Genomic DNA, 14,275 nt, shown 5'->3' with positions numbered 1-14,275 from the left:
GAAGGTTGAGTTTGTGGTGGGGAAGGTAAATGCAGTGTCACGTTTATTTTGCGAGGACTAGAATATAAAAGGAAGGATGTGATAACAAGGCTTTGTAAGGCACTGATGATGCCTCGTTTGGAGTATTGTGAGCAGTTTTGGGCCCCTCATTTTAGAAAAACTATTGACACTGGAGAGAGTGTAGAGGAGATTTATGACAATGATTCCAGGAGTGAACAGGTGAATGCCTGAGGAGCATTGGGTGATTTTGGGCCTACTCTTGCTGGAGTTTAAAAAAATGAGGGAGCATCTCATTCATGAATTTTTGAATTTTTCGTTTTTTTTCCATCGGCATTCAGAGAGGCAGGACTGCGCAGGTGTGTGACGTCGGGCAGTGAAGCACGGAAGATTTAAAAGGCCAGAAATCCTGCTTTGGGTTTAATTTGAAGAAGGAAGTCTGAGAATCGGAACGGGAGTGCGGAGGAAGCTATTTTTGAATTTTTCGGGTTTTTTTTCCATCGCCATTCAGAGAGGCGGGACTGCGCAGGTGTGTGACGTTGGGCAGTGAAGCGCGGAAGATTTAAAAGGAACAGAGCCTCATACAGCGGGCAGCGTAGTTTGCGGGCTGCGGAGTGAGCCGGGAGCAGAGTGAAGGCTTAAGGGCTTCAGCTCAACGGGCTTAGGCGGAAACAGGCGAGGCGAGGAAGGTTTGGTATTTTTTTTTTGTTGTTATATGAGGAGAGGGGCAGTATGAGTGTGAGGGCAGTTTGTTGTTCTCGGTGCTGGATGTGGGAGGCCCAGGAGTCTCCAAGCCTCCCGGATGTCCACATCTGCGCCAGGTGCACCGAGATGCAGCTCCTAAGGGACCGCGTTAGGGAACTGGAGCTGCAGCTCGATGACCTTCGTCTGGTCAGGGAGAGTGAGGAGTTGATAAAGAGGAGTTACAGGCAGGTGGTCACACCGGGGCTACGGGACGCAGACAAGTGGGTCACGGTTAGGAGGGGGAAGGGGAAGAGTCAGGTAATAGAGAGTACCCCGGTGGCTGTGCCCCTTGACAATAGGTACTCCTGTTTGAGTACTGTTGGGGGGAACAGCTTACCCGGGGGAAGCGACAGTGGCCGTGCCTCCGGCACAGAGTCCGGCCCTGTAGCTCAGAAGGGTAGGGAAAGGAAGAGGAGGGCAGTTGTGATAGGGGACTCGATAGTAAGGGGGTCAGATAGGTGATTCTGTGGACGCAGTCCAGAGACCCGGATGGTAGTTTGCCTCCCTGGTGCCAGGGTCCGGGATATTTCTGATCGTGTCCAAGATATCCTGAAGTGGGAGGGTGAGGAGCCAGAGGTCGTGGTACATATAGGTACCAATGACATAGGTAGGAAAAGGGAAGAGGTCCTGAAAGGAGAAAATAGGGAGCTAGGAAGGGAGTTGAGAAAAAGGACCGCAAAGGTAGTAATCTCGGGATTACTGCCTGTGCCACGCGACAGTGAGAGTAGGAATGCGATGAGGTGGAGGATAAATGCGTGGCTGAGGGATTGGAGCAGGAGGCAGGGATTCAAGTTTTTGGATCATTGTGACCTCTTTTGGCGCAAGTGTGACCTGTACAAAAAGGACGGGTTACACTTGAATCCTAGGGGGACCGATATCCTGGCAGGGAGATTAGCGAGGGCTACTGAGGTGACTTTAAACTAGAATGGTTGGGGGGTGGGAATCAAATTAAAGAGGCTAGGCGAGAGGAGGTTAGTTCACAACAGGGGGATGGGAACCAGTGCAGAGAGACAGAGGGGTGTAAAATGAGGGTAGAAGCAAAAAGTAGTAAGGTGAAAAGTAAAAGTGGCAGGCCAACAAATCCAGGGCAAGCATCAAAAAGGGCCACTTTTCAGCATAATTGTATAAGGGCTAAGAGAGTTGTAAAAGTGAGCCTGAAGGCTTTGTGTGTCAATGCAAGGAGCATTCGTAACAAGGTGGATGAATTAAAAGTGCAGATTGTTATTAATGAATATGATATAGTTGGGATCACAGAGACATGGCTCCAGGGTGACCAAGGATGGGAGCTCAACATTCAGGGATATTCAATATTCAGGAGGGATAGACATGAAAGAAAAGGAGGTGGGGTGGCGTTGCTGGTTAAAGATGAGATTAACGCAATAGAAAGGAAGGACATAAACCGGGAAGATGTGGAATCGAAATGGGTAGAGCTGCATGACACTAAGGGGCAGAAAATGCTGGTGGGAGTTGTGTACAGGCCACCTAACAGTAGTAGTGAGGTCGGAGATGGTATTAAACAGGAAATTAGAAATGTGTGCAATAAAGGAACAGCAGTTATAATGGGTGACTTCAATCTACATGTAGATTGGGTGAAGCAAATTGGTAAAGGTGCTGAGGAAGAGGATTTCTTGGAATGTATGCGGGATGGTTTTTTGAACCAACATGTCGAGGAACCAACCAGAGAGCAGGCTATTCTAGACTGAGTACAATCTTGTCGTGATAGACCCCTTGGGTAAGAGTGACCATAATATGGTGGAATTCTTCATTAAGATGGAGAGTGACATAGTTAATTCAGAAACAAAGTTTCTGAACTTAAAGAGGGGTAACTTTGAAGGTATGAGACGTGAATTAGCTAAGATAGACTGGCAAATGACACTTAAAGGGTTGATGGTGGATATGCAATGGCAAGCATTTAAAGATCGCATGGATGAACTGCAACAATTGTTCATCCCAGTTTGGCAAAAGAATAAATCAAGGAAGGTAGTGCACCCGTGGCTGACAAGGGAAATTAGGGATAGTATCAATTCCAAAGAAGAAGTATACAAATTAGCCAAAAAAAAGTGGCTCACCTGAGGACTGGGAGAAATTCAGAGTTCAGCAGAGGATGACAAAAGGCTTAATTAGGAAGGGGAAAAAAGATTATGAGAGAAAACTGGCAGGGAACATAAAAACTGACTGTAAAAGCTTTTATAGATATGTGAAAAGAAAAAGATTGGTTAAGACAAATGTAGGTCCCTTACAGACAGAAACAGGTGAATTGGTTATGGGGAGCAAGGACATGGCAGACCAATTGAATAACTACTTTGGTTCTGTCTTCACTAAGGAGGACATAAATAATCTTCCAGAAATAGTAGGGGTCAGAGGGTCCAGTGAGATGGAGGAACTGAGTGAAATACATGTTAGTAGGGAAGTGGTGTTAGGTAAATTGAAGGGATTAAAGGCAGATAAATCCCCAGAGCCAGATGGTCTGCATCCCAGAGTGCTTAAGGAAGTAGCCCAAGAAATAGTGGATGCATTAGTGATAATTTTTCAAAACTCTTTAGATTTTGGACTAGTTCCTGAGGATTGGAGGGTGGCTAATGTAACCCCACTTTTTAAAAAAGGAGGGAGAGAGAAACCAGGGAATTATAGACCGGTTAGCCTAACATCGGTGTTGGGGAAACTGCTAGAGACAGTTATCAAAGATGTGATAACAGCACATTTGGAAAGCGGTGAAATCATCGGACAAAGTCAGCATGGATTTGTGAAAGGAAATTCATGTCTGACGAGTCTCATAGAATTTTTTGAGGATGTAAATAGTAGAGTGGATAGGGGAGAACCAGTGGATGTGGTATATTTGGATTTTCAAAAGGCTTTTGACAAGGTCCCACACAGGAGATTAGTGTGCAAACTTAAAGCACACGGTATTGGGGGTAAGGTATTGATGTGGATAGAGAATTGGTTGGCAGACAGGAAGCAAAGAGTGGGAATAAACGGGACCTTTTCAGAATGGCAGGCTGTGACTAGTGGGGTACCGCAAGGCTCAGTGCTGGGACCCCAGTTGTTTACAAGATATATTACTGACTTGGATGAGGGAATTAAATGCAGCATCTCCAAGTTTGTGGATGACACGAAGTTGGGCGGCAATGTTAGCTGTGAGGAGGATGCTAAGAGGATGCAGGGTGACTTGGATAGGTTAGGTGAGTGGGCAAATTCATGGCAGATGCAATTTAATGTGGATAAATGTGAAGTTATCCACTTTGGTGGCAAAAACAGGAAAACAGATTATTATTTGAATGGTGGCCGATTAGGAAAAGGGGAGGTGCAATGAGACCTGGGTGTCATTATACACCAGTCATTGAAAATGGGCATGCAGGTACAGCAGGCGGTGAAAAAGGCAAATGGTATGCTGGCATTTATAGCAAGAGGATTCGAGTACAGGAGCAGGGAGGTACTACTGCAGTTGTACAAGGCCTTGGTGAGACCTCACCTGGAGTATTGTGTGCAGTTTTGGTCCCCTAATCTGAGGAAAGACATCCTTGCCACAGAGGGAGTACAAAGAAGGTTCACCAGATTGATTCCTGGGATGGCAGGACTTTCATATGATGAAAGACTGGATGAACTAGGCTTATATTCGTTGGAATTTAGAAGATTGAGGGGGGATCTGATAGAAACGTATAAAATCCTAAAGGGAATGGACAGGCTAGATACAGGAAGATTGTTCCCGATATTGGGGAAGTCCAGAACGAGGGGTCACAGTTTGAGGATAAAGGGGAAGCCTTTTTGGACCGAGATTAGGAAAAACTTCTTCACACAGAGAGTGGTGAACCTGTGGAATTCTCTGCCACAGGAAACAGTTGAGGCCAGTTCATTGGCTATATTTAAGAGGGAGTTAGATATGGCCCTTGTGGCTAAGGGGATCAGGGGTTATGGAGGGAAGGCTGGTACAGGGTTCTGAGTTGGATGATCAGCCATGATCATACTGAATGGTGGTGCAGGCTCGAAGGGCCGAATGGCCTACTCCTGCACCTATTTTCTATGTTTCTAAAACCTGTCAAATATTGAAAGGCCCAGACAGAGAGGATCTTTCCTACAGTAGGAGAATCTGTGACCAGAGGGCACAGACTCAGAATTGAGGGAACTCCATTTAGAACAGAGATGAGGAGGAATTTATTTTGCCAGAGCATGATGTATCTGTGAGACAGCTGTGGAGGCCAACAAATTGAGTACATTTAAAGTGGAGGTTGATCGATTCTTGGTTAGTCAGGGCATCAAAGGTTATGGGAAGGAAGAAAGAGGGATAACAAATCAGCCATGATGGAATGGCGGAGCGGACTCGATGAGGCAAGTGGCATAATCTGCTCCTGATGTAAGTCTTCCATGAATGTCACAATGAAGCCTCCTCTTTTACATCCTCCCTCACTCTGAAGGTGAGTTACTCATCCATTCCTTGACCTCATCATCCTGTCCACTGGAAAGTTTAACATTTCAGTCCTTGTGTTTAAAACTTCAGCTGTACTGATTCTGCTAACTACGTTTTTTCAGTCGATCTCCATCGCCACTGCAGGCAACTGAGAAGGAGAAGGACAGTCCAGCAGCATTGGCAGAAGGCTGTCTCCGGGAGCTGCTGGGCAGAGCTGCCTATGGTAACATCAAGAATGCCATCAAGCCTGTTTTAATGTACGTGTTCATCAGGCCAGGCAAATCGTCCCTTAGAGAACCACATTGATATAAATGCCTCCTGTACCTCCTCCTTGTTGGTAGCAGTGAGAAGAGGGCATGTCCTGGGTGATGGGATCTTTAATGCTGGGTGCAGCGGTCTTGAGGTATTGCTGTTTGAAGGGGTCCTGGATGCTGGGGGCGCTGGGGGTTGGGGGTTGCTCATGTCCATGATGGTGCTGGCTGAGTGATGGACATCATTAAGGAAAATGAGAAATTCCTCTGCCTCAGGTATTCAGGATTCAAAACTCAAGATTGTTTAATGTTCTTTCTAGTGCACAAGTGTAAAGGAGAACAGTATAATTGTTACTCCAATTTCGACGTCGCACAAAAAAACACAATAAGATAAAGAACACAATAATAAAAAATAAAAAATAAATATAAATAGATACATGGAGTGAACGTCCGTAAAATGACCCTAGGCACAGGAGTGACTCTGTCGTGGTGGTTGTGGATGTGGAGGGGTGGAGGTGTTATGCAGCCTTACTGCTTGGGGAAAGTAACTGTTTGTGAGTCTGGTGGTTCTGACATGGATGCTACATATCCTCCTCTCTAATGTTGCCTCTCCAGTCTGCAGACCAAAGATGTCAGTGAGTGGCTGCAGAACTTTGAGTGAGAATGCTCCATCAGTCTCAGCCATTTCCAGAGTTTGCAGGGAACTGGCGATGGAATACGTAGAATCTCTAGGTGGAAAGTCCAAAGGCAGGAGTTTGCTGGAACAACTTGCTTGATCATGGAAGAGATGCTTTTGCCAATCCGAACTGACAGGGTTCTGCAAGAGAGGAAATCTAGAATATAATTACACAAGGAGGTATTGAAGCCAAGGTCTTGGAGCTTATTGATTAGTTTTGAGGGGATATCTCAAAAAGGATGTGTTGTCATTGGAGAAATTCCAGAGCAGGTTCATGAGGTTGATTCTGGGAATGAAGGGGTTAACATATGAGTAGCATTTGGCCATTTTGGGCCTGTACTCACTGCAATTTAGAAGAATGCATGGGGATCTCATTGAAACCTACGGAATGTTGAAAGGGCAAGATAGGGTGGATGTGGAGAGGATGTTTCCTATGGTGGGGGTATCCAGAACTAGAGGGCATAGCCTCAGAATTGAGGGGCAACCCTTTAGTACAGAGGTAAGGAGGAATTTTTTAAGCCAGAGAGTGCTGAATCTGTGGAATGCTCTGCCACAGACCGCGGTGCAGGCCAAGTCCCTAGGTATATTTAAGGCAGAAATTAAATGTTTCCTGATCGGTCAGGGCATTAAAGGATCTGGCAAGAAGACAGGTGTATGGGGTTGAGTGGGATCTGGGATCAACCATGATGGAATGGCAGAACAGACTGGATGGGCTGAATGGCCTAATTCTGTTCTTGTGTCTTATGGTCTTAAGTGCTGAGCTGTAATCGGAAAAGAGCATCCTGATGTGCACAACTTTGCTGTTCAGATGTTCCAGGAAAAAGTGAAGAGCCAATGAGATGGCATCTGCTGTAGACCTGCTGCTCCGGTAGGCTAGGATCTCTTGGGCACCGGTATAATAGACACCTGCATGAAGCAAGTTGTGTACCATGTATTGCTGGAGGGAGAGGTTAAAGATCTCAGTGAACACACCAGCCTGTTGGTCAGCACAGGTCTTTAGTACGTGGCCGGTACCCTGTCCGGTCTGGATACTTTCCATGGTCTGAAGGCAGCCACACGTCAGTTTCAGATACTGATATCAAAGGATCATCAGAAGATGTTGAGGTTCACGATGTTCATCCATATTCTGATGGTCAAAGTAAACACAGAAGGCATTGAGCTCATCTGAAAGCAAAGCCCTGCTGTCCCTATGTCACTCGATTTAACATTGTTAAGGGTTACCGAATTCAAACCCTGCCACAGCTGTGAAGCATCCCTCATTGATTCCCGATTGGACAAAACCTCCACCTCGCCAATGAGATGCACCTCTTGTAGCATTCTTGGTTTCCAGATTGGAATGCCTCTGATCTGGCTCTCAGCAAATTTCAATCTCATGGTTCATCCAGGGCTTCTGATTGGGGAAGACTCTGAATGATTTGGTGGTGTCACGGCCCAGTCCACTAGCTCAAAGCAACCCAGTAATTGTTCCTCTGCTTCTCGTGAACACCTCTTGGTTGTCCTGATATCTGGAGCCTTGTTTTTCAGACTCTGTCTCAATGCAGATTGGTGGGGGAGGCAGGTGGGAGGACAGCAAGGGATACAATTTACTAAAACACAGTCTAGGTAAGGAACAGTAGGCATTCCTTATCTTAGTGTAGCGTTATTTGGATCAGCAACACATTGTGGAATGGAAGGCCTGTTCCTGTGTTGTACAATGTTCTGTGTATAAATTTACTGATAACATGGGGACGTGGGTCTCAGGTAATAGGTGTGAGGATTTGAGGAAATATATCATAGATTTTGGTGTTTAAATCCAAGGTTTCTTCAGAAGTCAGGAACGAGGCATAAAACCTGTTGCTTCACAATCATTTTACTCAAAGCTGATAGAACTCTTGGAATACAATGTTGGGAAATGAATGGTCATGCACTTTGGGAGAAGAAGTGAAATGGTTGACTATTTTCTACATGGAGAGAAAATATTCAAACTGAGATGCAAAAGGACTTGGGAGGGCTTGTACAGGATTCCCTAAAGGCTAATTTGCTGGTTGAGTCAGTGGTGAAGAAGACAAATGCAATGTTAGCATTCATTTCAAGAGGACGAGAATATAAAAGCAAGGATGTAATGTTGAGACTTTATAAAGCACTGGTGAGGAGTCACTTGGAGTATTACAAGCAGTTCTGTGCTCCTTATCTTGGAAAGGATGTGCAAGAGGGTTCAAAGGAGACAGGCCTGCAGAAGGGTCTAGGCCCAAAACGTCAACTGTACATTTTTCCATTGTTTGTCCAGCATTTTGTGTGTGCTACTTAGATTTCCAGCATCTGCAGATTTACACCTGTGTGTGACACAAAAATGATTTCGGATTTGAATGGCTTGTCATACGAAGAACATTTGATAGTTTTTGGCCTAGTATTCCTTGGAATTCAGAAAAATGAAACTTACGGAATTATGAAAGGACTTGATAGAGTGGACGTGGACAGGATATTTCCTGTGGTGGAAGTGTTTAAGTTCAGAGGGCACAGCCTCAGTATAGAAGGGCCTGCTTTTAGAATGGAGATGGGGTGGAATTTCTTTAGCCAGAGGGTGGTGAATCTGTGGAATCTGTTGCCACAAGCAGCTGTGGATGCCAAGTCTTTCCATTTACTTAACCCTGAGGTTGATGGATTCTTGATTGGTCAGGGCATGAAGGGGTACAGGAGAGGGAAGTCAGGAGATTGGGGCTGAAAGGCAAAATGGATCAGCTGTGATGAGATAGAAACATAGAAAATAGGTGCAGGAGTAGGCCATTCGGCCCTTCGAGCCTGCACCGCCATTTATTATGATCATGGCTGATCATCCAACTCAGAACCCAGCCTTCCCTCCATACCCCCTGACCCCTGTAGCCACAAGGGCCATATCTAACTTCCTCTTAAACACAGCCAATGAACCGGCCTCAACAGTTTGCTGTGGCAGAGAATTCCACAGATTCACCACTCTCTGTGTGAAGAAGTTTTTCCTAATCTCGGTCCTAAAAGGCTTCCCCTCTATCCTCAAACTGTGACCCCTCGTTCTGGACCTCCCCAACATCGGGAACAATCTTCCCACATCTAGCCTGTCCAATCCCTTTAGGATCTTATACGTTTCAATCAGATCCCCCCTCAATCTTCTAAATTCCAACGAGTACAAGCCCAGTTCATCCAGTCTTTCTTCATATGAAAGACCTGCCATCCCAGGAATCAATCTGGTGAACCTTCTTTGTACTCCCTCTATGGCAAAGATGTCTTTCCTCAGATTAGGGGACCAAAACTGCACACAATACTCCAGGTGTGGTCTCACCAAGGCCTTGTACAACTGCAGTAGTACCTCCCTGCTCCTGTACTTGAATCCTCTCGCTATAAATGCCAGCATACCGTTCGCCTTTTTCACCGCCTGCTGTACCTGCATGCCCACTTTCAATGACTGGTGTATAATGACACCCAGGTCTCGTTGCACCTCCCCTTTTCCTTATCGGCCACCATTCAGATAATAATCTGTTTTCCTATTTTTGCCACCAAAGTGGATAACTTCACATTTATCCACATTAAATTGCATCTGCCATGAGTTTGCCCACTCACCCAACCTATCCAAGTCACCCTGCATCCTCTTAGCAACCTCCTCACTGCTAACACTGCCACCCAGCTTCGTGTCATCCGCAAACTTGGAGATGCTGCATTTAATTCCCTCATCCAAGTCATTAATATATATTGTAAACAACTGGGGTCCCAGCACTGAGCCTTGCGGTACCCCACTAGTCACCGCCTGCCATTCTGAAAAGGTCCCGTTTATTCCCACTCTTTGCTTCCTGTCTGCTAACCAATTCTCCACCCACACCAATACCTTACCCCCAATACCGTGTGCTTTAAGTTTGCACACTAATCTCCTGTGTGGGACCTTGTCAAAAGCCTTTTGAAAATCCAAATATACCACATCCACTGGTTCTCCCCTATCCACTCTACTAGTTACATCCTCAAAAAATTCTATGAGATTCGTCAGACATGATTTTCCTTTCACAAATCCATGCTGACTTTGTCCGATCATTTCACCGCTTTCCAAATGTGCTGTTATCACATCCTTGATAACTGACTCCAGCAGTTTCCCCACCACCGACGTTAGGCTAACCGGCCTATAATTCCCCGGTTTCTCTCTCCCTCCTTTTTTAAAAAGTGGGGTTACATTAGCCACCCTCCAATCCTCAGGAACTAGTCCAGAATCTAACGAGTTTTGAAAAATTATCACTAATGCATCCACTATTTCTTGGGCTACTTCCTTAAGCACTCTGGGATGCAGACCATCTGGCCCTGGGGATTTATCTGCCTTCAATCCCTTCAATTTACCTAACACCACTTCCCTACTAACATGTATTTCACTCAGTTCCTCCATCTCACTGGACCCTCTGTCCCTTACTATTTCTGGAAGATTATTTATGTCCTCCTTAGTGAAGACAGAACCAAAGTAATTATTCAATGACAGAAGAGACTCGATGGGACAAATGGTCTAATTCTGCTCCTCTATCTTATGATCTCATGGAAGAAAAGGAAGTTGAAACAAACAGGGATGGTGGTCAGCTACTTGAAGAAGAGACAAAGTAACGATGGCAGCAAGCATAGAGCAGCTACTTTTATACCCAGAGATAGGAAAAATAGCACTCAAATCTGGAGATAATAAAAAAACAATTAGAAAATACTTCTTCAATACTGTAGTAAAAATTAATCACTGAGAAAATTCTTCACTTAAAGCAGAACAAATCTTTCAGAATAATGCTTTGTATAGCCACCTGAGGCATAATAGCCTGTTATGCGTATAAAAAAGAGAAAATGAGAAATTGCCTTTAAACTCACAAGAGAGCATAGGTTATCAACTCTTTGCTGTTGATGTTTCTGTAGCAGGCAATTTCTTTTTTACGAGGTCGAGTTGCTAGCTCAACGCTCAACTCAGCACGGATGGAAAGTGTGCACAGGAGCCCACTGGATTCGAACTCGGGACCTTCCCCCCCCCCCCCCAAGTCCAGCGCTAATGCCACTACGCCACCAGCCAGCTGTCATGCGTATAAAGGCTACTTAAAATGCAAGCAGATAATTAATTATTAAACTGTAAAGAACTGGACAGTTAAACAGCCAGATCCAACATATATTTTCAGTCAGTGTCGTGGTGTTTTGGAAGTTAGCCTGAAATGACCCTGGAGTCTGAAACCTTCTCAGTGAATCTGTAACTCAATAAGTACATGATGTCTTGTAACTCAGGGCTACAGACCAAAGTAGGATTAGTGTAAAGCCTCCTTCTCTATCACAATAGACAGAATGGCGTTGATTGTCAATGATGGCGCCCATTTACTCTGCTGACATGGCCCGTCTGTAAATCAGAATTCAGGATCAACAAAAACGTCAAAAGCAGCAAACTTCATTCACGCAGCCCCTTGAGCACATCCTAATGTACCAGACAAGAGACATCAGCTCAGCCCATGTCAGGTCAGATTATTGTCATTCACAGCAGGGTGTAATGAAATTCCTTGTATCCATGATGATAGCAGAATGAACCAGAACCAGTATCAGGTTTAACATCACCAGCGTATGGCATGAAACTTGTTGTTTTGTGGCAGCAGTTCATTGCACTCTATTGATCGATAAATCTATAAAATTATAATTAAAATCTACAAATTATTGTAAGGATATTTATGTGTGTGTGTATAAACTTAAATAAGTAGTGCAAAAGCAGAGGAAAAATCAGTGAGATAGTCTTCATGGTTTCCTCGTCTGTTCAGAAATCTGATGGTGGAGCAGAAGAATCTGAGTGTGTAACTTCAGGCTCTTGTACCTCCTTCCTTATGGTAGCAATGAGAAATGGGCTCTGTGGGCGATGGGATCTCTAAAGCTGGATGCAGCCTTCTTGAGGCATTGCTGTCTGAAGGGGTCTGAGAAGCTGGGGCAGGTGCTCATGATGGGGATGGCAGAGTGATGGGCAGTTCCTCGGTCTCAGATATTCAAGATTCAAGATTCACGGTTGTTTAACGTCATTATCAGCACACAGGTCTCAAAGAGGAAAATATAATTGTTATCCCAATTTCTTTTTTTAAATCTTTTTATTAATTATTATTGAAAATCAACAACAGAGAAAAATACGTCAAAATAATCAAGACAACATATCCATATGTAGAATAAGAGTTAAACTATCAACCAGACTGAACAGTATATCAATAATAATCAAAAAACAAAGTGTTAAAGTTTTTTTTATGGAAAAAGAAAGAAAGTAAAAAAGAACCCCTACTAACTAAAAGAGGGACAAACCCCTAATAACTAAAAAAAAAGGTAAAAAAAAAACCCATTTGGAGCTCAAACCCGAGGCTATGCGCCATACAGGCTTCCATAAAAAACAGACTTCACACCGCCAACCAAATCCATATACCCAAGCATCAGAAAAGGACGATCTTTATTAACTCAAGTCAAATGATAACAACAGGCAAAAGAACCCCACCTTTTCTCGAAGTCAAATCTAGGATCAATGTCCAATGTCCAATGTCAATGTTCATGTCCAAAGTGGTTTCTATTTCCGCTGGTTTTTTTTTATCCCCGTCACAGAGTACGTGAATAAATTGTTATTCCAATTTCGATGCAGCATAATAAACAACACAAAAAGATAAAGAACACAAAAATAAAAATACAAAATAAATCTAAATAGATACAGAGATTAAATGTCCCTAAAATCATGCAAGGCACAGGTCTGACTCTGACAGGAAATGATAAAGTCATGGTGGTTGGGGTGTGGAAGGGTGAGTTAGTCATGGTGGTTGGGGTGTGGAGGAGTGAGTTAGTCATGGTGGTTGGGGTGTGGAGCGGTGAGTTAGTCATGGTGGTTGGGGTGTGAAATGGTGAGTTAGTCATGGTGGTTGGGGTGTGGAAGGGTGAGTTAGTCATGGTGGTTGGGGTGTGGAAGGGTGAGTTAGTCATGGTTGTTGGGGTGTGGAAGGGTGAGTTAGTCATGGTGGTTGGGGTGTGGAAGGGTGAGTTAGTCATGGTGGTTGGGGTGTGGAAGGGTGAGTTAGTCATGGTTGTTGGGGTGTGGAAGGGTGAGTTAGTCATGGTGGTTGGGGTGTGGAAGGGTGAGTTAGTCATGGTTGTTGGGGTGTGGAAGGGTGAGTTAGTCATGGTGGTTGGGGTGTGGAAGGGTGAGTTAGTCATGGTGGTTGGGGTGTGGAAGGGTGAGTTAGTCATGGTTGTTGGGGTGTGAAATGGTGAGTTAGTCATGGTGGTTGGGGTGTGGAAGGGTGAGTTAGTCATGGTGGTTGGGGTGTGGAGGGGTGAGTTAGTCATGGTGGTTGGGGTGTGGAAGGGTGAGTTAGTCATGGTGGTTGTGGTGTGGAAGGGTGAGTTAGTCATGGTTGTTGGGGTGTGAAGAAGTGAGTTAGTCATGGTGGTTGGGGTGTGGAGGGGTGAGTTAGTCATGGTAATTGGTATGTGGAGGGGTGAGTTAGTCATGGTGGTTGGGGTGTGGAAGGGTGAGTTAGTCATGGTTGTTGGGGTGTGAAATGGTGAGTTAGTCATGGTGGTTGGGGTGTGGAAGGGTGAGTTAGTCATGGTGGTTGGGGTGTGGAAGGGTGAGTTAGTCATGGTTGTTGGGGTGTGGAGGGGTGAGTTAGTCATGGTGGTTGGGGTGTGGAGGGGTGAGTTAGTCATGGTAATTGGTATGTGGAGGGGTGAGTTAGTCATGGTGTTTGGGGTGTGGAAGGGTGAGTTAGTCATGGTGGTTGGGGTGTGGAGGAGTGAGTTAGTCATGGTGGTTGGGGTGTGGAGCGGTGAGTTAGTCATGGTGGTTGGAGTGTGGAAGGGTGAGTTAGTCATGGTGGTTGGGGTGTGGAAGGGTGAGTTAGTCATGGTGGTTGGGGTGTGGAGGAGTGAGTTAGTCATGGTGTTTGGGGTGTGGAGGAGTGAGTTAGTCATGGTGGTTGGGGTGTGGAAGGGTGAGTTAGTCATGGTGGTTGGGGTGTGGAGGAGTGAGTTAGTCATGGTGTTTGGGGTGTGGAAGGGTGACTTAGTCATGGTGGTTGGGGTGTGGAAGGGTGAGTTAGTCATGGTGGTTGGGGTGTGGAGCGGTGAGTTAGTCATGGTGGTTGGGGTGTGGAGCGGTGAGTTAGTCATGGTGGTTGGGGTGTGGAAGGGTGAGTTAGTCATGGTGGTTGGGGTGTGGAAGGGTGAGTTAGTCATGGTGGTTGGGGTGTG

General features: G+C 45.2%; 1 protein-coding gene across 7 annotated transcripts in view; it reads left to right on the top strand.

Moving 5' to 3' along the window:
* The window catches only part of LOC134350026 (protein EFR3 homolog B-like), a 299,220-nt gene that overhangs the window by 96,379 nt on the left and 188,566 nt on the right, over positions 1-14,275 (top strand). For all 7 annotated transcript variants that reach the window (XM_063054929.1, XM_063054928.1, XM_063054927.1 and 4 more), the window contains one exon: positions 5,266-5,400. In XM_063054929.1, coding sequence (XP_062910999.1) covers positions 5,266-5,400 — 135 coding nt within the window. The remainder of the gene's footprint in view (positions 1-5,265; positions 5,401-14,275) is intronic.

This window comes from Mobula hypostoma, chromosome 8 (genome assembly GCF_963921235.1).
Source record: "Mobula hypostoma chromosome 8, sMobHyp1.1, whole genome shotgun sequence".
Classification (NCBI taxonomy): domain Eukaryota; kingdom Metazoa; phylum Chordata; class Chondrichthyes; order Myliobatiformes; family Myliobatidae; genus Mobula; species Mobula hypostoma.
The sequence above is the reverse complement of the archived record's forward strand: the minus strand, read 5'-3'. Positions and strand labels throughout refer to the sequence as shown.